This window comes from Gopherus evgoodei, chromosome 7 (genome assembly GCF_007399415.2).
Source record: "Gopherus evgoodei ecotype Sinaloan lineage chromosome 7, rGopEvg1_v1.p, whole genome shotgun sequence".
NCBI classification, from domain to species: Eukaryota; Metazoa; Chordata; order Testudines; family Testudinidae; genus Gopherus; species Gopherus evgoodei.
Window position 1 is genome coordinate 119951179 of NC_044328.1, and position 26312 is coordinate 119977490.

Here is a 26312-nt window from a genome sequence, read left to right on the forward strand (position 1 = left end):
ACACACCCTATCCCAGGACTGAGTTATTGAAATCCTCAAAATTGTTTGAAGACCTCAAGCTGCAGAGAAACCTCATGTCTTCCTCTCCCTCACAAGCCAGGTATTGCATTTGGGCACATTAGTGTCAATTGTTCTGATTAGGCCGAGAGAGACAGCTAGCCTGCTGTTACTGGAGAAGAGGGATACACGTAGGCCACCTACCTAAGCGGATTTTCGGTTGGCACGTGTTCCGTTGCGAAACTGTATCAATCATGAATGGTGAGGGCAGCAATGCAACACTGCAGACTGTCTTGAACTTCTAGACTCTAATTAAAGTGACATGCCCCTAGCACTCACCAGCCATGCAAGGTAAGTATGTATGCCTGTAAAACTATTGGCATTACATGCATATTACCATATAATGCAGTCTATAGCAATTTTTTCCATTACAGAATAGTTCCCCCTCGACACCTTGCGTAGTAGACATAAAAGACAGTTCCAAGTGATGGCTGATTTTTCTGTTTAACAGATAAGGGTAAGGTAAGGCAGGCTGTCTATTCAGTTGCTTTCCACATGCTGAACAATATAACCTCTCTGTTGTATACATCCCTCACGATTTTCACTTACCAAGTGCCTTTTATGGGTATGTCATTGCACCATGAATCCTTAAAGTTTCAGGTTTCTTACAGCTTCTGCTGAGCATCTTTTAACTATTGCAAGTTTTAATGAGCTGCATAACACTGTCTGTAACTTTCAGTCTAACTACTTACAACATGAACATTATTTTGAAATATAAAAAACAAAACATCAGAGCCATCTTGCATCCCATTTCACTTTGAGGCTATTAGTTAAACTCCTGCCACAGATGCTGAACTTCAAGGGATCAAAGTGCCAAGCAGAGATGTGGATTTTTTTTTTATATCCAAGAACAAGTGGATTTTTGGCATATTGGAAAAGGCAGTCAGAGGCAGCAATTTCAGTCTCCCAGTAACGCTGTGCTGGAAGAAAGATTCTCGGTGGTATAGAATTATTCCTAAACAGTAAGTAGTAATTAAAGGAGGTTCATTCACAGTGTTCTTGGCCTGTTTTTAACATAATTAAAACCACAAAATAGCAAGAAATGTAATGTATTTAAAATGGGAAGAAAAAAGACTAAAGCCATGTTCCCACAGAGAGGGGAATTTAAAACAGCCACTTGAAATCTAGGTACTTTCAGCAAGTGAACACTAGTTCAAGTATTGTACTTATCTCTACATCCCTCTCCCAATATTTGTGCATATGTTCTTCTTAGTGGCTTTAATGGGTCTCCCTCCTGTTGTTGTGTGAAAGGCTCAAACAAAAGAGGGAAAGTAGGCTAGGGAACAATGATACTCACTAGACACAAAGTGCTGTCAAATGCACAAAGTAAACAAACAGACCCCACACTTTCAGTGATTTTAAGCAGATGGGTTTCCCTTTTATACAGTCATGTTTAACTAAGGGTTAAGCATCTATTTTTAAGTCAGTGATGCTGTCAATTTAAATCTAGACCCAAATTTAAATCTTGTGGGATGAAAAAAATTTTTTTTTAATAAAACAGATGTTTCTACAACTGAAAAACACCTCCAATGAAAATAGTTGTTTTAAACACACACACATTCCCCTAAAGTGTTTAAACTTAAACATGACAGATCTAAAAACACGAAACTCATTCTAGTGACAGTCAAACCATTGATTCTCCTTGTTCAAGGGGGAGAAATGCAGGAAATGAACGAAGACCATAAGTAGTGGCAGTTAGAATGGATTTTTTAAATTCCATATTAATCAATTAAGGAGCTATTAATAAACCAGGGAAATTCATGAATTCCAAGACCAGAAGGGACAACTGTGATAATCTTGTCAGACCTCCTGTATTATACAGGCCGTATAACTTTTCCAAAATAATTCCTAGAGCAGATCTTTCAGAAGAATACCCAATCTTTAAAAAGTGGTCAGTAACAGAGAATCCACCATGATCCTTGGTGAAATGTTCCAATTTAGACAATTTTTTTTTTATAACATGATTTTTAAACTGACAGTGCTCCTGCCTCAATTTAATTTATCTGCCTCAAATGATTTGGATATAAGGATGAAAATTACCATATAAAGTGTAGCTATGTTTAGTATCTGTAGTTGGCTCCCATATGAACAATGACACGATTTTCATAAACCTTCTTCATCGTTTTCTCAATCTGCTTCAGAAAAACTTGTGGAATTCGCCCACATAAAGTGTGTACAGTATCCAGAAACTTAGACTGAAGAGGGTAGTACAAGGACTGGAAGAGATTGTCTTCAAAGGGAAACTGAAGAGGGAGGAGAGCAAGGAAGAAAACTGATTATTTTCAGTAGTTATAAATGACATTTGAAAAGTTTAACACCACTTTTAGTTGAGAGATATTCAGGGGGAGCTAAAAATGTCCTCAGGCCCACTATTCAACCCATAAATAGGAGCAGGAATAGGCCCTATACAAATTGGCACTGGCTTGCTCCCGAGTCACTACTGACTTCCGATGTATTGAAACCATTGGTCAAATCCATTTGAGACTACTGACTTTCAGAAAGCTCTGCCCAGCCCTGTTGTCTAACAAAGCCAGCTTCACTGAAACTGCATTTTTAAAGCCCAGGCTAGAGGGTAAGTGTAATACAGCTGGGGCCAAGCATGTTCTTGGAGTTTATGCTTATGCTCATTGATGGAGATCTTCTTCCACAGGGATGTCTGAGGCAGCTCTATGCCAGTCCTTGACGTACCACAGAGCACTATGTATCAACAGCTTCTTTTCTCAGTAGTGGAAGGATAGGCTGTTGTAAAGATCCCCTACTGGGGTCAGCAGCTGAGACTGAACCAGGGACTTCAGCCCTGAAAGCATAAGCCTAAGCCACTTGAGCTACGAGTAACTTCATTGACTGGCTGCAGTAGCAGGCTGTTATCCTGTAGGTGGACCTGTCGCTACATGAAACCATGACATGTAGGCAGCCTACTAAGTAGCACAAAAGTAAAGTAACTGGAGATGTTTTGCTAGGCTTATGCTACTTATACACAGGTTCTATTAACAAATAAAGGGAGAGAACTAAATCCAGTGTCTTAAGAAGAAACAAAAGGAAACCCTGAAACACTTACCAAAACACCCCAGAGTCTGAAGTTAGAATTCATCCCACAAAATGGAAATATGGGACCGATTCTACAAGGTGCTGAGCGCCCTGCACTCCCCAGGGAGATGAAGAGTATTTGAGGGTGCTCAGCCCGTGCTAGGATCAGACTCCATATAACAGTTATGGAGATATAGTTGTAATAGCATAATTAAGGATACAAGATCCAGCTCATTCAAATCCGTTTCCATTAATACACTACAGAAGCTGTTTACCTGGCCTTAGGGTTTGAAGTTTGTTTTAACATTGAGGAGGATGGTTTCAACCATCCCTCGTGTACACACACACACACACACACACACACACACACACACACACACACACAATGAAGTGGAAGTCCAACACAGTGTTTTGTGAACAATGTGTATACACACAATATCCTTTCCCTCAGACTTGGGCTATTCCAGCCACTGAGCGCTCTGCTATAAGATCTTGCACTGCTTTGTATCAAATAATAATAATAAAATACCAAAAAGGAGAACACTTACATCACGTATCACTTCATATAGTGCCTTAAAAGTAGGCTGCTTGTCATCATGGTAGACGCCTCTGTTACCATGGAGAACAGATATGCCTTCCTCTTCTGCGCCTTTACAGTTACTCCCATACATACAGTGATCGGGCCGGTAATTCCACTGACAGGGAAACACATAGAGACACTCTGGCAACATCAATTAAAGAGAGAGAGAGAGAGAGAGACATTGAACTAACAATTACCGCAAGTTAATCACATTGCTAGGAAAGCGGTGGGTTTGTCAGTCCAGAAGATTTTTGGTCATTTTGTTGGTAGTGACTCAGGCTAATGGTCTAGAATTCTAACCGGGTTTTCTTCAGGAGATGATTGAGAGAGTCCCACCACTGCTAGGCTGGGGATTGTTATAATAGGAGACTTGGCCCACTGCAGAACTGGGAGAAAAGAGAAACTGAAGAGAGAGGAGGGAAAAAAGCATGCTTTTCAGGCTACTAGTGACAGAACAAGGCCTTGGTCCTACACAATGTGTAGCTCCTTCATCCAGCATCCTCTTTAGTTGTGTCTGTGTACATGCAAGGCCATGGAATGAGAGGGAGGCAGTGCAAGTCACCATCTCCTGCATCCCACTTGAAGACAGACCTGTAGTGGTTGGCTGAATTTTGACTCTTATTGGAGCCAGTGGGGCAAAGCTTTTCAACTATTTCCATGCTTACCACTGAAACTCTCACCTAGGCGGCTGACATGCCAAGCCTGAGGATGGCAATTTGTTGTACAATGGATTCCCAGAGCATGCAATGAGATAATTTATCCACAAATGCTGCCATGGGAATCTGTGTGGTCCCTAACATACAGAGCCACCCTACACACACTGACATCCGTTTCTAAGCCCTCTGTCTGTTATGTATACAGTTCCAGAATAATTCCAAAGGCAAATTAATTACTCGCAAAGTGCCTTATGAACGAGCTCCTCCTGCTATTCCTCTTTTCTTAATTTACTCTGTACACTCCCAGCATCCGCAGCATACTACAATAAATCATGAAAAGTCCTGTAGGTCATCTCCCAGCCAGGGACTAGAGCTGTTCTGGACCTGTCTCCATGATGGCAGAATCATGGCTGTGCCATATGCACCAAAAACTGAATACTTCATTTGGCCTTTCCTGGGGCTCCACTCATCCTGCCCAGTAAAGCTGTGACTGGTCCTCGGGTGGGTTTCTAAGGGGGCAGAGGGAAAAGCAGGAGCGCTTTTCCCCTTGACCCCACCAATGCAGGAGGTGGTCATAAGGGCCCTTTTCCGAGCTCGCTCTGTTCAGCCTGACATTTCTCATGCTTCGCTTCAGCCAAATGCTCAGTGCTAGAATCAGCGGAAGGGGAAGCTGCAAGGGCCTGGTCCAAATCCCATTAATGTCAAGGGGAGCCTTTCCATTGGCTCCAATGAGCTGCAGATGGAGGCCTCTATCAGCAGGATGCCAGTACTCAGCGTTTGCACAAGCACAACTCCTCCCCAGGCCCTTAATACTGAACAAAGGTGTCATGTCGCTTATCAGTTTTCACATGCGGTACTCTCCTCTCCCGCACCCCTCAGCTATGCTAGCACTCAACTTTTGCTGTCACAACTAGGTGCTAATTCTAGTCACTCCTTCAAGTCTATTGAAGAGAGTTGGGGAGAGAGGTTGGGAGAGTTGTGCTCCAAGGATTATCTCACTGGATTCTGACTGTTTCTTTTCCATGGCTGGATTATTTCAGGGGACAGAGGTTATACTTTCCCAGGTAACATGGCTAGGTATATGCTGGCTAATGCACTGGAAAAGCTGCAGTGGCTTGGAGTAGATAAATTAGTTGTTCTTCTCTAATGTCTGAGATTTTGAATTGATGGCTCTTTACAATAGGGTTTTCTAAATTGGCATGGGAAGGAAAATTTTGTTGTTTGTTCTGAAAATACTTTTGATACTAAATAGTTCCTAGGAGCATACTTACCAGATGAGAGGTAAAGACCAGGCCTACGGAATGAAAAATGATATTCACATGTGGAGCTAATCATGAGTTTGCTAGTCCCAGAATTCAACTGGTTTCTCAGTTTTCTCTCCCACTTTAAATGATCATTGTGAATTTGATCTAATTGCGTCTTCTTCTTTCCTTCGCCACATACTGCAGCACAAGTCCGTATTGCCCAAGCATCTTGGGAGTCTGCTTCTTTTTAGAAACCATTATAACATTTAATAATGGAGTACACAGTTTTTGGACTGTGCCACATTAGCTTTTTCCTAGGCTTATGAGGCTATTACTTGTTGCAACCAAAACACTAATTTAGGACATCTGTCTGCACTAAATAGCTGTTGCTACAACAGTTGTTTTATTGCTTTGCATTTCCTCGCCTCAATTTTTTGATTTTTGTCTGGATTTTACTATAGCCCTTGTCACTTGACTGAAGATTTGATAGGAGGGGCAAAAAGGAACAGAATAAAGGTACCCCCATGTTTATGCGGTGTTCAAGATCATGTAGGGCAAAGGGGAAAAGTTAAAGCAGATCAGAGTGGATGCTGGCGCATCAACATGATGGTACAGGTCCAGGACAAAGGTCCCAACTTCTCCGAGCGAGCAGGGACCATACCACAGAACTTCAGATTAAGTTTTCAAAAGTGAGTAGTGATTTTGGAAAAGTCTGAGCCCAATTTGAGGCACTTTCAAGGGGCCCAATTTTCACAGGTGAGTGCTTAGCACTTTCTGAAAAATCAGACCCTTTTAAAACTGCGGCACCCAAAATCACTAGTCACTTGAGAACATAAACCTGTGTGATTATAACCTGAATTCAGGCGGAACTACGTGAAAAGCCCAAAATACACCAAGATGTTTAAAAAGACCCTGTGCAAAGCTTGTGGGCATAACTCAGATGCAAACAAAATAATGTACTGTGTTCATGTCCCACATTTGTAGGTCACACTGCCCCTCAGCTTGCTCTTATCCACTCTCTTGGGCAGGTGGGGGTACCTAACATGCTTTCCAACAACAAAAGATTTTGTAGGATTTTCATATCCTTCCTGTTCGCAGGCCCAGAGCAGGCAGGAAAAAGGGAGAGCACAAAACGCAACACAGCTGGGAGTGCAAACAATCCGAACATCCTGAGGTCACTGGGATGGGTAACTCAGCTGAAGAGCCGAAACACTATCTCATTGGAAGGTCTGGCTTTTTAGCACAGGGTTGGGAAGGGAAGAGATTTTTCAAGCATCAGTGTCGCATCTGTCGGCTGTGACACCGTCACCCCTTTAATAAATATTGGGATTGAGCCGAATGTCAGAAAAGATATATGGATTTGGACAAAGGTGAGTAATTTCAGATTCAGATAAACATCCATGAATATGAAGACGAAAATGTTGCTCAGCTAGGCTCTAATGCGGCAAAGCATGTATGTGCATGACTAACTTCAGCCCAGGATTCAGCCTGCAGTTAGTACCATGCCTAGAAAACTCTTCTAAACTTTCCAGGCTCTTTAGGTAATATAGCTGGGCATCTGCACTGGAAGTAGGCCCCAGTCCCAACCACACTAATGCCCACAGTAGTCCCAGTGGGTGTAAATCCCATGTACATACATGTTTGCAGATTAGGGGGCCTTAGATTATTCATTTCAGGCCAGAATTCAATCTCCTGTATATTTTTCCATCATAACAATCCCATTATTGGATTATACAAGGTCTAGCCCTTCACTTGTTCCAGACAAATGTGAGACTAATGGGAATCATTACATACCTGGGTTAAAGTAAAAAATAATATTTAGCAAGTCCTGGTCTCCCCACGTAATGTAATTTTTGTACTTTTGGTATAATGGGTACAACATTTCCTCCCACATCAAGCCTGCTGGTATCATGCTGTTCTATAAGGCAGAAAGAAATCAGAGGAAGCGGGTTAATGTTTTACCTAACAAACAGGGTAATAAAGTCATAGCTTAATGCACAGGCCCACCTATGCAGAACTCTCCCAAACCCTCCTGTACCCAGAGGAGAGGAGGAACACTGTGAGGAAGTGCTGGGCCTGGCTATGAGTGGAGTGTAAGGACTCACTGAAGGGCTCCTCTTACTCAGCTGAACAGGGAAGCAAGACCATCTGGGTCTCAGACTGGCATGGTGCACAGCCCCTGCTCTCCAGATATTTGCCATTGAGAGCAATTGACCAGGAAGCTGGTGAAGAAGAGCAGGAGTGAGTATAGCATTGGCTCCAGCCTTCTTACGTGCTGGCCAGAGTAGGGAGAAGGTGCAAGTTGGGGGAAGTATGCTGCACCTTTCCAAGGGCAATTGTAACTTACTTCCCCTTCAGGGCAGGGGAGGGATCATAACTTTGGAGGCACAATTCCTTCCTGGAGCTGCCTCAAAGGAGGCACAGCTATGCACTGATCCTTACTCAGGGCTGAACTGAAAGGCTCAATCTAGCCTGGGTAAGGCTATCAGGACCAAATCCTTTAGGCAAGTTTGTGGAACATTTCTTCTCATTGCTGGGCACTTACTCACAAGAGTAGTTATGGGAACAAGTGCTCACCAAGGTAAATAAAAGGTTCCACAGGCAAGAGCCTTTTGACAAGCAAACAAAGCCAACTTGAAAATCATTCTCCCCATTACCACAAATATCTCCACTGACATCCACTCATGATTCGTCAGGGAGTTCAAGAGCGAGCCTCATTTGATGTAAATAAAACAGATCGTTCCCTATGTTATTCACACCACCTTGAATCATTACCAGGGAGAAGTATTTTATAAAGTCCAGTATAATCAACATTACTGATTCTTGGGTTTATTTTAACATGCGTCTCAGATGGGAGAGGGGGGCAATCAATGACATCAGCTTTCCTTTTGCTTTTAGGCTGTTGCACTTCCAGGGTCTTAAAACTCTGGCTTTTGGGGAAATGTTTGTTAAAGAATCATTTTCACACACACACACACACACACACACACACACACACACTTTTTAAAAAAAAAATCTATGTATATATATATATATGTATCAGGAAATCTTTCTACTAGTTTTTTCTAAAAGCTTGGTTCTGACCGAGTTTGTCAAGCATCCCTTTTCAATTCCATACTGTACAAGTTGTTTTATGCAAGCACACGTATTCCTAAAAGTTTACTTTAAAAAAAGAAAGTAAAATTCTACAGCTGTTTTTCACCTTGAACTGTGTGTTTCTTATCCGGGTTAAATTCATCAGCATGACTCCGGAATTGACTCCAGTTGTTCCATAGTAAGGGTGACGAGCAAATCGACTGTACCAACCAATCTTTGGTATTTCGTGCTCTGGGGCCATAGCAGCCAGCTGTGTGGAGTTGAACTCTTTCAGAAAGCGCCAGATGTCGTCAATGGGCCTCAGGAAGAGAACGTCAGTGTCCACATAGAGAAGAGAATCCACATCCTTTAAAATCACCTTTGGGGGTTGCAGGTGGGGAAGTGAGGGAAGATGGAAAAGGAAACCAGACAGACGGAAAAAGGAAATTGATTACTGCTCAAGAATTACTTGCATTTTAAATTATGCATTCATACAAATGACAGAGTTATCAACTGACACTGCCAACTGTTGTGGGAGTCACAAACAGAAGGTAGATATAAAAAAAGGCAACCAGCCTTGCAAAAATAGCTAGAGCAAAGTGCAAAAATCAAAGCCTAATCTTTACACAAAACAAAAATCCGCTTAGCTGTCATAACAACCTGAGATCTAACCCACAAGTCTATTTCATATTGATTTTACTAACAGAACACCTACCTTCTGCACTAATATAGCATTGCTAGTTTTCCCAAAGACTAGCAAGTTGTGTGATTACTACAGAATGTGGATATGTAATTTAGGCATTGATATGGCAAATGTTTTGGAAACTAATTATAAAAAAAACCACAAAACCAACCCAACATTTTACAATTATATATTGCCACAATATGCACCAGGTCCTTGGCATAAGACCCTTTATGGTCTAGCCAGACCGCAAAACCTAGATCCCATACTGGCTAGCACACATACACACACCCCGCATCATCTGGGGCACCATGGTCTATTGCAGCAGAGAAGAAAATGTAAGGTGGTTGATAACAGAACAAAGAACAGTACTTGTGGCATGAATCTATCTCCCCATGTAAGTATTCTCACACTTCTTATCAAACTATCTGTACTGGGCTATCTTGATTATCACTTCAAAAGTGTTTTCTCTTACTTAATTGGCCTCTCAGAGTTGGTACGACAACTCCCACCTTTTCATGCTCTCTGTATGTGTATGTGTATATATTATTATATATCCTCACTATATGTTCCAGTCTATGCATCCGAAGAAATGGGCTGTAGCCCAGGAAAGCTTATGCTCAAATAAATGTGTTAGTCTCTAAGGTGCCACAAGTACTCCTGTTCTTTTTGCGGATACAGACTAACACGGCTGCTACTCTGCTAACAGAACAGTTTCACATCTCCTTTTATCTTATGTTTCCTTACCGTGGGCCGCTGGCCACTTTTCCTGTTACAGCTCTCTGCCCCCTCACTGGGTAAATTACATCCACTTATTTACATGAATTAAAGCCACATTTCCATGCAGTTTAATTTAAAAAACGTTAACTGTGGATCGCCTGCACTTAGTGTTTTTCATTCTTTGCTTTTTAGGAAAATATGCAACCAGCCAAATAAAAGTAGTCTTAAAAAGGAGGTTGTGGGCCATATTCTCATCTCAGTTACCATAGTGTAAGTCAGGAGTTACTGCAGTTAATTCAGTTACACCAGTGTAAAGCTGGTGTATGGGAAAGTAGAATCAGGCCCATCATATCTAGTCTATTCTTGCTTGCAGCATGCCCCCTTGTGGAAAGCCAGTAACTTACACATTCATTGATAATTTTAGCAGAGAGATAATACGGAACTTTAAGGGTGTGGAAACTCCCTTGACCTTTGCAGAAGAGAGACATTAAGCTATTCATTATACTGTTTGCTAAACAGCAAATGTTGTTAAAGTTGAAAATCAGTTGCAATGATAACCTTCCCATGGCTCCCCATTTTATTTGCAAAAACTGTCCAAAAAGCTGAAGGGCTGACATTTACTAGCCGAGGTCTCACCCAAAAGATTTGTTGTTTGGCACCTCTGTTCAGCCATGGATTGTGGTTGGGTTGGGAAAGGAAACAATCAATCACTAGTCCAATTGCAAAGACGAAGTATCGACATTTCCCTCCTTACTCAGATAACTCAAAAACCAGTTGAACTTGTAAATGGTGCTTGTTGAGATGTACCCCATGCAACCATGTATGGGATAAATTGGGTTATTAAAGTGATGTGATAGAAAAAAAACACTTCTGAGCATGCTCAATAGGCTTCTGTTAAGACTGGACCAAATCCTTGAATGCCAACCTCAATGTGATTTCCTCCTGGCTCAAGGCTTCAGGATTTGGATCAACATTTAGCTGAGTTTAATGAAAGCTCCACCCCATTTCTGACATCACAAAGGCACATTCTCCCTGCCCAGCCTGACAAGCAAAAGGGGTGCCTCAACTTTTTAAAGTGGAAAATAATGTCTCTAATGAGGGCTCCGTGCAGACAGTTACTAGCTTGGTTATTGAATAATACATTTGGCTCTAACTTACTGTAGATAATGGCATACAGAATATCTAAGTAGTATAGTTTTGCCTCTGAATGGGCACCTGTTGTTACTAGACAACACAACCCTGTGACAAGAAGATACCAGTAAAAACTATATAATATTAGAGAGGCAGAGGCTTGAGCTAGACTGGGACTCAGGACTCCTGGGGCAGTGATACTCAGAGAACTGGGCCCTGAGTTTCTCTTGCTAGCTCTGGAGGAAGCTAAAGAAGATAAGCTGAAACACTCTTCCTTGTCAGCTGCTGAAGGATGTTCAGGCCACTGCTGAGTCCGTTATTTATTATTAGAATTAGAAACCCTGATCATGGCCCAGAACCCCCATGCTAGGTGCAGTACAAACACAGAACAAGAAGGCAGTCCTTGCCCTAAACAGCTTACAGGCGGAGGCCTTGTCTACAGTACGGCGACTATACTGGCATAGATATAGCACCGTAACCATGCTGGCATAACCCAGTAGTGAAGATGCAAACTACACCAAAGGAAGGTGTTTTTCCATGGATGTATGAACAGCACCTCCCTGAGCAACAGTAACGATGTTAATGGAAGCAATCTTCTATTGATCTAACTACATCTATCCTGGAGGTTAAGTCAGCATAGCTATGGCACTCAGGCAGTTGGATTTTTCATACCCGATTGATGAAGCTATGCCCCTGAATTTTAAGTGTAGACTAGGCTTAAGTATAAGACAAGAACAGATGGACACAGACAGACAGGGGAGTACAAGGAAACAATGAGACAATATTGGTCAACATGATAGGCAGTGATCTCAGGACACCGGTGGCCTCACCACAGTCATGCTTTTGTAGGAGTCATGGAAAAGGAGATTTTTAAGGATCTGCAAAATGAACTCATTATCCTCTTTCAAAACCTTCCCAGCAGGCTGGAAGGGAAGTGCAGCTATTTCTTCTAAGGCTTTATCACTTTCCTTGTTCACATAGGAAGTGTAAAAAAATCATCTTTAAGCTGCAGAGGTCAGTGTGATGAGACCACATCTCTTCCTGGATGTGCATATGACTTGGCCTTGGGCACAGCAATTTAACTTCTAGAATAACTTGGCCAAATGAGTCCCTCATGTAACTTCACTGCAGTCAATGGGGTTAAACCAGGGGGGGGGATTTGGTGTAAACTCTGGTGCTCCCCACAACCAAGTCAAATGCAGTATTTACAACAATCTTTGAGCTCCGCTAGGGTGAGATTTTCGTAAGCAGCTAAGGGAGACAGGCACTGCCTTCTCACCGAAAGCCAAAGAGAGTTGGACGCCTAACTCGCTTAGTTGCTTTTGAAAAATCTCAGCTTTAAATGTCTCACTTTGGCAATAGCAGATGTACTCGATACTAACAAACAAGTCTGCAGACAAGATTTTTGAGTCAGGAGGTGATAGAATTCCTCCCTATTATGTGACTTTTGAACATGACCAACTGGGAATATGAGAGTCCTACTTTTCCTTGTCCCCTTCCTTCTCCCTCCAAGCGATTTACAGTTTAGAAGAGCATAATCTCAATGTTTTTCACAGCTGTGTAGCATTTTGCTAATAAATCTTTTGAGAGTTCTCTCCAGAACTTGCTATATTTAGCTTGACACTTCAGTTAAACACTCAATTATCTGTAATTTGATTCCACAACTTCTGTCTCGTGGATTCCCTCTATGTTAGTAAGGCTGGCAAGTAATAACATGCTGGCAGGTAAGCATATACTGGTGCTAAGAGAGGCAGTGTTGCCAACAGGTTCAAACTGGCCACCAGGTCCATACTCCTGCACTTTGTCCAGATCCTAGGGCTGACTCATGATCAGGATCACAGGTTTGGGGAATGTCTACATTAGACCCACAAACATCTTAGTTAATGGATTGTCAAACTGAGCTACCTCCAGAGCAAAAAACTCCAGTCAGGACAATGCCCTGGAGTCTATTCCCAGTTCTGCCACTGATGCGCTATGTGGCCTTTGGCAAGTCACTTCAAGAGACTCACGTTGGTTACCTGTAAAGTGGGGATGACACTAATCTCCCTCATAGGCTTCTATGTGTGAAGTGCTTGGCGAATCTTCGGTGGAAGATTCTGTATAAATGTTAATTATTAAGACTGAAACCTTCCTTAAGCCCTCTGCATATTTATAGTGTTTTTGTAGCTCCATGCAGCAACTGAAAGGGCCACCCCAGCTCTCTAGATGGGCTATAGCATCTGTTCATCCAAGATACAGCATATTTCACCCAGATGTCTGTAAATCACACCTGCAAGCAGGGCTCCATCCCCGTAGCTTTTTGCTCACTGGAAAAGTAGATGTTTGTTACTATTTATTGTTTTGCAATAGCAGCTAGGAGCCCGTGTCATGGACAAGGTACCCACTGTGTTAAGAGGTATACAAACACAAAACAAGTGATGGTCCCTGCCCCCGAGCTCACCCCTTCCCAAGCCACTGCCAGTGTTCCCAGTGAAATGACCAGCGCTGGTATTCACAAGCAATGCAGCCAACAACCCACTGACCATGCCAATAGTGTCACTGGCCAGGAAGACAGCAATTTTCCTTTGGGGAGGAAGAATGGGCTTGAGGTTCAGGCACAAGACTAGCAGGGAAAAGGCTTTGCCATAGGCTTCCTGCATGACTTTGAGGCAGATAAAAAGGTTACGGGAACTGCTCCGTTTCCACATCTGTGAAATGTGGACAACATTTAGCTCATTCACAGGGCCACCAGGGCAATGAAAAAGGGCGAATTTTTGCCAGCTTTCTTCAAACTGCACAGCACCCCACCTCAGGGTTTATATTGCCACCCATCACCATCAGATCTGAGTACACTGAAGTCAAGGAGACTATCCGTGGCGTAAAACGGTATCTAGCGTAAGTGAGGGTACCACCACCTGACTACTGATGTTTGCACAGACACTGCAGATACTCAGATGGCACTTGCTAAAAATATTAATATTCCCATGGAGCGGTGTCACTCTGCTACCCACCAACCTGAACATGTTGGTATAATGAATGTACCCTTGGTATCTCAACTTAATTTTGTTTTTAAAGCCCGTTATTTGTAGTCATTTTAAGATCCGATCTGTAGCGACCCTGATTTGGGTTTACAGAGATAGACTTGATTTCAGTGTAGACTTGATTTCAAATTACCCTTTGGTTCAGTTCATCTACCCTATGCCTGACATGACAGGTTTATGATCCAATGCTATAACTTGCCCCTCTTGGCATCTACTGTGATCTTCCTAAACATTTTAATAATATTTTAGTCTCTGGTAGCTTCTACAAAAATCAGGAATACCAGCATTCGTCTGTCACTCAAAATGAAACACTTCATTATCTGGGGTTGCAGGAACATAACACACAGCCTCAGCACTATTAGCAATGAACTTCGCATTGAAACTTTCTTGTACAAGGCCTCTTCCGTGCACGCTTGTACATTTCTTTCCAGTTTCACAGGTCTGTTGGCGTTCTGGAAAGAAAAGATATTTAATTGGCAGGGAAGTTCAAAAGAGATAGCAAACCAGAGGCTCGAATTCTGACCTGAGATCAGCACATGCATTAGCTGAACCAAGATAATGTGTGCATCTGAGCAAGTACACAGCCTGTGCTATGCTAAGCTGCTGTTCCCTTGGGACCTTCCAAAAGCGTTAACGTTTTATGCAGTTCCACTCAGAGATCCATAGGACATGGAGTAATTTGAAGAACGGTGGAAGGGTTTATTTATTTGCACACTAGCCTATCAACATCAGTAGGCTAATTTATTTAAAACACGTCTCAACTTAATGGTTTAAACAGACAGAATGTAGAAAGGGCATTAAAAGAACTCCACTCCCACCCAGCTCAGGTCACCTTCTCAGAAAAAGCCTGAGTGTATAGACAGATCTTGAAGCACATCCTGAGGACCAACTAATTTGGTCTCTGTTGGACTCAAGAGGAGAATTCTCAAGGTGAGGGCCTTCACATTAAAATGCTTTTTCACCATTTCAACATAAGGTCTGATAGCTTGAGAGCCCTGGGATATCATGGGCCAGATCCTCAGCTTGTATAAATGGTCCCTTATCTCAACTGTTGAGGTTATACAGGACAGGAGAGCTGGTCACAGAGAGTCAAGAGCCAAACCATGAAGAGTTTTCTAGGTGTAAAGCAAACACCTTGGACTCCATGATGAAAAACTGGGAGCCAGGTATAATATTCTACAGTGAAACATTTGCCTTCTGCACTAGCTGAATTGTCTCAGCCAGTTTTAGGTCTGGGCAAACATAGCATGCACTGCAGTGATTCAGCCTGAGGGGACAAAATTATGAATGTGGACATTGTCATGGATATTCATGAGGAAGGGCTGGAACCCTGTGGCTGAGCACAGACGAAGAAAGCTTTAACTACAGCTCTGGTCATCCAGAAACAGCTCACGGTCCAGTAAGACTCCAGATTGTGAACCTGAACAACAAAAAGTTGGTGTACGCCCTCAACCAAAGGGTCACTGACCACCTCAGCCATTTCCACTTGTTTTTCCCAGCTCACCATTACCTTTGTTTCAGTCCCAATTCGGGTGACCAGATGTCCCAATTTTATAGGGACAGTCCCGATTTTTGGAGCTTTTCTTACATAGGCATCTATTACCCCACCCCCGTCCCAATTTTTCACACTTGCTATCTGGTCACCCTACTTCCAATGGTCCTCAGTCACCTCATCCATGCCTCAGTCTCAGTTAGACACTAGGAAAGCTGAAAAAAAAAAAACTGATTTGGTCTGAGAAAACAGACAGAGCTTGGGCTGCAGGGCACTCAGTTGTATTGCTATCTCCTCACAAGCATCTTAAATATGAGGAATGACAGGACAGAACCTCAGGGCACCCTACACAAGTCAGCCCTTGGAGTTGACAAGCATTCGTCCAATACTCCCCCCTGTCTCCTCTCAGAGAACAAAACCACTCAAGAACAACTCCCCCTGTCCCTGGTAGGGTGTGCAGGTTCTATCACCACCTTGTGGCAAAAAGTGGTGAAAGCTGCTCATTGACCCAAAAGCATCAACGTGGACACCTAATCTTTGTCCATGGAGATCAGCCAGCCAATAACAATAGAGCAGTAGATCTGCCCCAAAAGCCTCAATCCAGGTGGCATAAATGAGTAGAGAGGTACAAGGCATGGAGGATCAGGCGCATTCACAACAGGGCTCTTCTTAAACTGGATTACGCTCAGAATGAAAATGCTGTTCCATGCACACTTAGGGGTCCGTTTTCCTGGTGCGTGCCGGGGTTTAGCTATGGGACTCCTACGAAGTCAAGCCAGAGTCTATGAGAATGCAGGCTCCGAACACGTGCAGCATGCGGAGTGTCAGAGCAGTGCTACAGCTACTACCAGGACTGGTCTGCAGGCCTCCTGTGTACACACTTCACAGGGACTCTCAGCTGCCTGCCTCCAGCTCCAACGTTCCTTCTTGTCTGTAGTTGACTTTCCATGGGAACTGGGCACCCAACTGGTCTCTGTGCCTTTGAAAGCCTCCCCCCCTAAATGTTACTAAACAAACAGAATTGTTGGCAGTACAAGTTAAAGGAGGGGTGACCAATACAACCTGTGCAGAGGCTGGAGGAGTTAACACGTGGGCTTTTTACACTCCACAGTTTTGAGAGTCTCACATGGGATCACATTTTTCTGAACCATGGAATTGCATTCTCAGGGACAACCTGGATGCATAAGGGGGTCAGGGGTCTGCAAGGGAAGAAAAGTCCTAAAAAATCCTCCATTCTAATGGGGCACATAGGGAATGAAAGAAAGGGGACCAAGGATTGCCTCTTTAAAGGAATGTGACATTTGGAAAGCATGCAGCACCTACATCGACCTCCAACAGGCAAAAGAAGCTGGCATTAAACAAGAAGCATTCTTTGCAGGGGGAGGAATGGTAAGATTGTGTTTTAAGTGGATAGAGGAACAGATAAAGATGTCCTAGAAAGGAAATTTCAGCTAGAAAAATGTTTTCTATCTCACATTGGCAAAGCTTCCTTACTTTGAAACAGACCTTCTCCTGAAGCTGCATATTCGGACATTCAGGTGCCTTACCGGAAGAAAGAGGCGCTGGGCAGCACAAGGTTTGAATAATTTTTTCCATTCCTGAGCATTTCCTACCGAAAAAGCAATTGGGTAGATGTTGTAGTCAAACTTCTTGGTGTAAGAGGAAGGCCATTCCCTTAACTGAAAAAACATGGGGGAAAGGATTAAAATTCAGATACACAGATTGATTATTTAATAGCATTGCATAAAACTAACAATTAAAAAAAAAAGCCTATACAGACCATGTTTAGTAACAAGCCCTCACATTTATTTTTAAAGATCCTAACCCCTAATTAACTTGTTGACATCCATGTCCTTGTTATCATACATTTGAAGGCTACAACCATCGCACTGTTTTTGAAAGTCAGAAAGAAGCAGACTCACCTTTTTCTCAAATTCAGGCTTCAGGGAATCCTCAGCAAAGATGTGAAACTTGAGCTTCCTGTAGCTAAACAGAACTGCTGATTTCAGCATGATAAGAGTCTCTTCCAGCCGGTTGCCACATGCCACAACTGCCAGGTGCATCCATTGCAGAGATGGAAGTTCTTTCAAGTGTTTCTGTTCCCCAGGTCTTCCGAAAAATAAATATAAATAAAAAAACAATAGGCAACTGAAGTGAGTGTGGGGGAGGATTTTTCTACATTAAAAGAGCAGAATATCTATAAAACAAGAGGTGGATTCGTTAGAGTGGAGCTTGTTAACAGGATGTAGAATGAGAGTCACTGGGTCCAGTCAAGAATGTTATCATGAGAACATGAAGAAATATGCTAGTTATCTTCTGTATCTTTAGCTAGAACAGGTTTGATAGCTCCTTCCTGTCTGCATACATCTGTACACACAAGTTACACTGAATTAACAGCACAGAAAGTCATTGCTTGGCTTTTGAAGAGCAAGTGAGGTTTTTATTCTAGATTCAGTGATTTTAAAGCCAAAAGGGACCATTATCATCATCATCATCTAGTCTGACCTTCTGCATCAAGCCCATTATGTCAGTTTGAGTAGAGCAATTTTAAGTTTTAGAATGTTTGACCAGTATATATCAGGGGAACGTACATATCCAAAACTGCCAGGTAAAAGGCATTTTCAGAGGCCCTTTACTCATCATACTATGCCTCATCTTATTCCCATTGTATCTTGGGTCACTAACTCCAGTTAAAAAGTGACTAGTGATTTCACGTGCTTCAACTTTCTGGGTGCCAAACTTGAGACACTTTCAAGGGGCCCGATATTTACAGAATGAGTGCCCAGCACTTTCTGAAAGTCAGGCCCCTTTGTAACAAATAATGATACCTAACTCTTATATAGTGCTTTTAAGGCATCTCAAATTGGGAACACAAAAACAGTAGTCACTTTCGAAAAGGTTGGCCTTTGTTTTTTGCATTTTATTAGTATAGAAATAAAGCCATTCCTAGAACGTCTTCCTCTTGGTTCATCCTATTTGTGTGCCAATCTGAACCACATTAACGTGCTGCTATCCAGATGCATAGAAAAATAAGTAAATCACAAGCATCACAGTTATCACTGGGTTGTTCAAAAGGATAAAGGTGCTATCACTGAAGTGAGGCAATAAATCCTAGCCTGGTCCCAGCTCAATATATACAAACCGACATGCACACAATCAATCAGTACAGCTAATATTACCAATAAAAGGCCTAAAGAAATAACAAAGAGAAAATGGCAAATTAATTAATAAAGCTGTGGATGTCTCTTTCTAGAAACTAACATAACGATCATAATGACCACAGCAATGATAGCTGTTGTCCTGTAATGCAGAATAATCTGCTTATAACTTTTAGCCACCAGTACTTTACTGACTGCACAAAGCAACATGTTTCATTAATGGTTTAAAAGTCTTAGTCTTTAATCATAATTAAACCTCAATTTCAACAGTGTATAAATAATGAAACACTACGTTTATGTGAAGTAGTATTTACTTTCCAGACTATTAGTGTAAAAACCACTGACTTATTAAAATGAATAATTGGCTCCTCATATAGATCCTGTTTCCCTCTCCCTCCTCCTAACCATCTCTTTAATGTTTCCTCTTAATTGAGTCTCTAAATCAAGCAATATGTCGAATATAAATGTGAATTACTTTGCTATAGCTTATGGCCAAGGACTTCAATCGGAGCGGGACAAAGCTCTAACCTCGTATTAAGACATTTCAGGTCCCTGTGCCAAAGCCCACAGCACTGTTATGCGCATTTTAACCACTATCAATTCTCGGCCACAAATGCAGAGAGTGAACTCAAAGGAAAACCTCCCAAGCCATGTAAAATGGTTTTCCAGCCAAGGCATGCTCAGCACAGCCTCAACAGGTTCAGCCTTTTCCCTTTTGGTCCACCTGGTACAGCTACTGTCTTCAGGCCTGGTCTACACTTAAAACTTAGCTACGTTGCTCAGTGCAATGAAAAATTTCATACCCTGTGTGATGTAAAGTTGACTTAACCTCTGCTGTCAATGCAGCTTCGTTGATGGGAGAATTCACCCATTAACCCAGCTATCACCTCTCCAGGGGGTGGATTTACTACAGTTATGGAAAAAACCCTTCTGTCACTGTAGAAAGTATCTACAATACAGCACCACAGCTTTGCTACTGTAGCACTTGTAGTACAGACACTCTCAATTTCAGTCTGGGCAGAAGTAACATACAGCATGTGCTCATACCACAAGTCCCTTGTCTAGATAGGGGATCACACTAACTGGTTACCTTTGCTTGAGTATCAGGTTAGCAAGTGGTAGACTGGATCAGCTCTTACATGTCACCATGGGTTGTGAAGAGAGCCAGATCCTCAACGTGGGTAAACTGATGGAGCTTCATTAACTTCAATGCAGGTAAAGCCATTTACCTTGGCTAAGGATCAGGCACAGAACCTGGGACATTCAGCACAAAAAGCACAGGTCTCTACTACTTAAGCTAAAGAAGAAAATTTATTAGCTGTTAGCACCAGTAGGATATTATCCTCTGTGTAGAAAAGCCACTAGTGATGGACACAACACACTTAGCTAGTATTACACACTGAGCTTCCAAAAAGGAGGAGGAAAGATACACTGTTAGCTCACTTAACAGAGTTGTTATTTTGGGACAAGAGAGGTCTATTCTGAATCTGGGCCATGGTCTTTGTACAGAGACCATACTTAGTGAATCCAGCTATTACATAAAGCCTTCTCTAATTGGTTATGTTTGGTTAGTGTTTAACCATTAATTGGCACAACTACATTTGGAAGCAGACAGTTTTCTGACACTTTGGTTGGAAACTGCTACATCCGTCAATAAGATGATTGATGGAAATTAAATGCCTCAAAAAATGCTTTGACAAAAAAATGCATATTTGTTAAATACTGTGGTAACCTTCAGAAAGGCTCTAGGATTTGTTTAAGTGAGACATAAGCGGTTGGTAAAGCAAAAGGCAAATACTGATTTTATGAAGTCACCATTTTAAAATATTTTTTTATGGAGAGGCATACTGTCCCTATGATGCTTTCAACAAGTCTTTAGGATTTTGTTTCCTCATCTGTAAAATAGGGATTATAATAATAGCTACCAGCCTCACAGGAGTCTCGTGGAGATTAATCAGCATTTTGCAAAAGACTCTGATGCTATAAAGCACTAGATTATTATTAGCAAATTCTTACTCTGTTTGTATATTTGTGTTCATTCACTGATAATCTGATGGACTGGTCATTGGATTGGTCACTGAAGTAGTTAATTGTTTTTAATGACTGTTACACATATGGACTTTATAATTTTCTTTCCATTTTTAAATTACTGGAATATTTAATTTTAAAATATTAGAATCACATGAGTCTAAAGTAGATGACATTTGATGGGTTTTAAAACAGTCAACCAAAGTGATTACATAAAATGAGAGGTTTCTGCTATCTTGATCTCCTTTTACTAAGCCCAACAAATAAACCTAGTTTGCGTAGGTGGATTTAGGCAGAGTGGGGAGCAGAAGGAAAAAACAAGAGAAAAGAAACAGATAAGGATTGATTCAGAACAGAGGACTTCCATACAGTATCCATGTAAGACAGATTCAATATGCCATCAGCAGCTTCATTACATACTAGTCCAAGCACAGATAGCTTTAATTTTAAGCACTACTGCTTAATATTAAAGCTAAGTACTACATAAAGCCTTGACAAGCACTTGCAAAGTATATCATAAACATTCAGCATCTGTCATAGAAAAGTTTAAGCCAGCTCTATTAGCACCCAATAGGGTATATTAATGCTAACAGCATTAGGCCCCTCGAGGATGCAGCATCACCAGTCCCTAGCAGTTGCTTAACTGTTGGCTTTAACACTGTTTGTATTCATGGTCTCCTTGGGTGGAACAGAGACAGTGGCAAGAAACTGAGCTCCCAAGCACAGCAGTATACTTTCCTCTCCGGCGGTTTAGATTAAATCTAATTTTCTCAACTGTCACAGCCAGAGGCTTGAACATAATCAGACCATCACCTATCCAGAACCAGTCCAGATCCATACAAGACAACACATCTCTGCCTCCTTAGGCAACCTGCTACTTTATTCAAGCCTGCAAATTTTCTTAGAGGAAGGCAAATTCCATGCAGCATTCCTATAGGATGCTATGTAATACTTTTTAAAAGCCTCATGTTATGATCTCATCATATCTCACAAAATAAATAGGGTTAAATTTAAGCAGAGTTGACCCAAAAAGGAAAACCTTACAGGGACTAGTGATTCATTAAATAAGCTTCTTTCCTGTGAGTCAACACTGAAACAATGGCTGTGATAAAGGGATAGAAGAAGTAAACACACATTCAATGACACTTAAATATACTAGAGATGCTCAAAATTTTCTGAATTAAAAATATGATCATTTTTTCCAACCAGCTATACATTAGACATGATTGAAATTTTTTGACAAATCAAAAAGTTTTGTTGAAATTTTAACATTTTTCTAAATTTGGGAATAGGGAAAAACAGTAAAAAAAATTAAAAATTCCCACAAGTGTTTTTATTTATTTATTTTACTTTTGCTGTTTTGGGTTGATGAAGATCCAATCAAAGTTTGTTTTTAAAAGTAAAACTATTATACTATATAGAGAAAAGTGTCATTTAGTAAGATGCTCTTCCTTTAAAGGAAACACTTTTGGGAGGCCTAAACATGTTGACAAATTTCTTTTTAAGATTCTGCAGTCCCACTTCCCAAATCTTGCCACCTTGACTAACTATAGATCCTAGTTTGTTTGTTTTTTTTCCTTAGAGTGAGACAACCTTTTGCATACCTGGGGCCAGAACCTGCTAACCCTCATTCACATCAGTAATCCCACTGAAAGTTATAAGATTCATTACTCACAAGTGTAAGGATTCACAAGATCAGCCAACTGAACTTTAAAAGCACAACAGAACTTTGCAAACAATGCTGAGCTTTAAGAGAAGCCTGCAAAAAATAATCCAAAAACCATAATTAACCAAAACAGAACAAGTGGGGGTGTTCAGTGCTGTCCTTGGAACTTCAGCAGGTGAATATATGGGCTCAGTGAAGGCCACACCTTCTAAAACCCTGTCCATGCTAGGAAAAATGGTATCTTTTTAAAACTTTAAAATAGCTAACATGTTTTAATCTAATAATGTAGACAGAGCAAGTGGCAGTAGCTAACACATTAAAATTACCATTTTAAAACACGTTAGCTATTACTTTTTAAAAACAGGCTTTTTTCCTATCATTGACACACTATAATGCCCTGTCTACATTAGCAAAAAAGATGCAATTCCCCCTTTCTCCCCTTAATACCCATGTAGACAAAGTTTCATTTCTTTAAGATCATCTGAGCATACCTAGAAGGTCAGGTCATATTGCAGTCTACCTACTTATAGGTCAAATGGTTTTAAAGATGTGAAATGATGCCCTCACTACAGATATGTTAAAGGAATTATGGGACTGGGGTTTCAATCAAGTTAGCTTAACTCAGATGAAAAAATAAAACCACCTTTTTTTGCCCAGGTAGAATATGGCAGTGAGCAAATGACCTAAGGCCCCAATTCATCAAGTTACTTAAATTTGTGTCTTAACTGTAAGCATATGTAAGCCCCAGCGAAATGCATGGGACTACCCACAAGCCTAAAATTAGATATAGGCATAAGGAATCTACCAAATCACAGCCTATTTCTCCAGGGCCTGATTCCAGCCCTTCGAAATTAGAGACTTGCTGTTGACTTCAATGAGCTTTGAATTAGGTCCCTAGAAACCAAGCAGATCATCTCTGCTACATGTCTGGCTGTCAGCAGGCTAGTGAGAGAGAGAAGACTAGCCCAGGGGTTCTCAAACTTCATTGCACTGCGACCCCCTTCTGACAACAAAAATTATACGATCCTAGGAGGGGGGGACTGAAGCCTCAGCCTGCCCAAGCCCTATCGCTCTGCAGAGGCCCAAAGCCGAAGCCTGAGCCCCACCACCCCAGGTGGGGCGGGAGGGGTCAAGGCCCAAAAGCTTCTGCCCCAGGCAGGGGGTCTGTAACCTGAGCCCCGCTGCTCAGGCTGAAGCCCTCAGGTTTCAGTTTCTGCCCTGAATAGTGGGGCTCAGGCCTCAGCAAGTTTAAGCCAGCCCTGGCAACCCCATTAAAACAAGGTCACGACCCACTTTGGGGTCCCAACCCACATTTGAGAACTGCTAGTCTAGCCTAAATCTGGGTCTGCCAGTGGTCTTCTAACTATTTAGAGAAATAAGATTTTTTTTTCCTAGCCATGACATAACTTTTACATACTTTGCAAATTATACCCTGACTTGAACTGAGTAATACTCTCTGGCAGTTGTCCCAGAAAAAACAATGGAATGGCTAGTGCCATAAGGAACTGATCAGCAAGGGTATCAGAATTGGACCCTATCTGCTCCTGCTCCCAATGAGTTCAGTGACAACTCCAATTAACCTCAGTGGTGCAGGATCACGCCCTAGAGACCAGACATTTAATGAAAGCAGAAGAAAATGCAGTGTTTAAACGCAGCACCTTTACTTTTTTTTTTTTTTGGCAGTGCTCCTGATTAACAATGTTTCCTTGTGCAGACTTAGTAAAAAGTACTTGAAAATTCAATTCATAAATAAAGTCCAGATAATGTCAAATTTTTAGAACATGAGGTGATTCTTATTCATTGAAATGAGAGGGCTGTTTAGCCTCTTCAGAAGATTTGGCTACTTTCACTCTTCATTCTTTTACTGTTGTCCATGATAATCTAAGAGATATGCTCCAAAGAAAAATGAGACCAGGAGGTACAGTTGCTAATGTAAATAATCCTGCTTTAATACATCAATTTGAATTCTGTTCATGATCCAGTCATAGTAAACATCATTTGCACTCAATATGATACAATGCTTGCAAGAAACCAACTGCTTTCATAGCTTAAAGAATAAGATCTTATAAAACAGGACAGTCTTTCATTCAGAACATCTCTGAAATCATGAATCAAAGACATACAAAGTTCATTTGATAGTTTAGTCACATTCATCATACTACAACTAAAATGCACAGGAGAAAAAGGGTAGTCTATGCACAGGAAAAACAGTGCAAATATTTTTACTTTTCTGATTCATAAATCATAGTAACTTTTTTTTAAAAAATCCAGTTGCGAAAGGTTTTAAAAGCCAGATCACATTAATGCAAACATCATTCAGCAAAGTTTTCCTAAACCTACTCATATAAACAAGATGTATTCATTGTTTTCTTATCTGTTTAATTCCAAATCATTCTATAAAATACATTAGAATGTTATGAATGCCATATGCAAATAGATATTTACCTCTCATCTGATTTCATTTTGTTTTCACTCAGTTCCAATAAACACACGTTTAGCCTTTGAGGTTGACAGAAATCTCACCTATTTGTAATCTATCACTACCAAATTACACATCTTTAAAAAAAAAAATCAGCCTTATACTTCAAAACAACCACAAAACCAGTCAGAACGGTTTTGCTTATCAAGGCTGCTTTCTCCCAAAGGTGAGCCACACACATCTGTTACCTGTACAGAAGTGGGAATTCTTCTCTACAGGGTTAGAAACAGAACCGTTGCATGACACTGCCAAACATTTCCAGGGGGTCTCAGACACTGATGTTTTAAGGAAAAGTCGATTAAAAGACAGGCGAAGCAGTTCATACGCTTACAATTACTGCATGCAATGCAACTAATCCGTGGCCTTGCAACCTAAAGCGGGAGAGAGCGTGATGTAGTTGCCAAACTCAAGAGTGAAAAAACTGGGCTATTTGAGGAGGAATTAAAAAGCAAAGGAAAAGGTGAGTGCGCGACTCAAACCAGAGGGATTAAAGGCAGTGAAAGGAAACTGAAAGTTCTTCCCCAGGAAAGTGCATTGTGGTGCAGTTTTGCCACCACTAGACCCATGAGGAGTCTAACGCCGAAACTGACCCGGGGCACCGCACAGCCCGCAGAATGCATTGCCGCGGCTGCTGCTCCAATGCCAAGATATTGTGGACAGAGGAAGGCTCCCGCTTCCAGCCGAGGAAGCTCCGATCCAAACAGCTGCCATCCGAGCCGCAAAATGAGGATCTCTCACGCGCCAGTGGACCTCTCGATCCCGGACCAACCCTCCGTGCAAACTTACCCCGGAAACTTCCCTCCTCCCCCAGTGCCCTATTGTTGCAGCCAAGCCAGGGGAGAATAAAACAAAAGCAGCAGCATTTACCGAACGTTTGCAAACTTCCCTCTCGCAGGACTTCGCTTGCCGGGGTTTCTGCCGAGACGTGGCTCTCGCTTGGAAATCTGAGCAGCGGCCGCCACCGCCGCCTCCTCCGGCGCTGCCCGGACGGGCTGGAAATGTGCAAAGAGCGGGTGGGCGCGGCCCCCCGGTCCGGAGGAAACGGGCAGCCAGCGAGCGTCTCCGGCCCCTTTCAGCGGCGGCTCATCCGCGTTGCCCACGAAGAGATAGAGCAGCAGCAGGGTCCCCAGGCACAGCAGGATGGCCACCACCTTGCAGTAGAGTTTCATGGTGCGGCGGGAGGCTCAGTCCCCGGGGAACGCCTCGCACGGGCTCCTCATCCCGCGCGCTGGCCGGCGGGAGCCAGACGCGACCCCCTGGGGGTGGCGGGGCGCAGCCCAAGGCACCGTGCGCAGGG

At 42.1% G+C, this 26312-nt stretch overlaps 1 protein-coding gene across 3 annotated transcripts; it reads right to left on the reverse strand.

Moving 5' to 3' along the window:
• GXYLT2 (glucoside xylosyltransferase 2) lies at nucleotides 1-26312 on the reverse strand. 3 transcript variants are annotated; one of them, XM_030569458.1, is made up of 9 exons: nucleotides 25883-26312; nucleotides 17607-17793; nucleotides 17232-17363; nucleotides 14474-14644; nucleotides 8767-9018; nucleotides 7359-7482; nucleotides 3633-3805; nucleotides 2098-2300; nucleotides 1-1012 (listed from the first exon to the last, which is right to left on the reverse strand). In XM_030569458.1, the coding sequence occupies exons 1-8, from the start codon at nucleotides 26182-26184 to the stop codon at nucleotides 2118-2120; spliced, it is 1524 nt and encodes a 507-aa protein (XP_030425318.1). In that variant the 5' UTR covers nucleotides 26185-26312; the 3' UTR covers nucleotides 1-1012; nucleotides 2098-2117. The 3 variants fall into 3 exon arrangements, with proteins under 3 accessions (XP_030425318.1, XP_030425317.1, XP_030425319.1); XM_030569457.1 differs by having other exon boundaries at nucleotides 1-2300; XM_030569459.1 differs by lacking the exon at nucleotides 14474-14644 and having other exon boundaries at nucleotides 1-2300; nucleotides 25883-26311.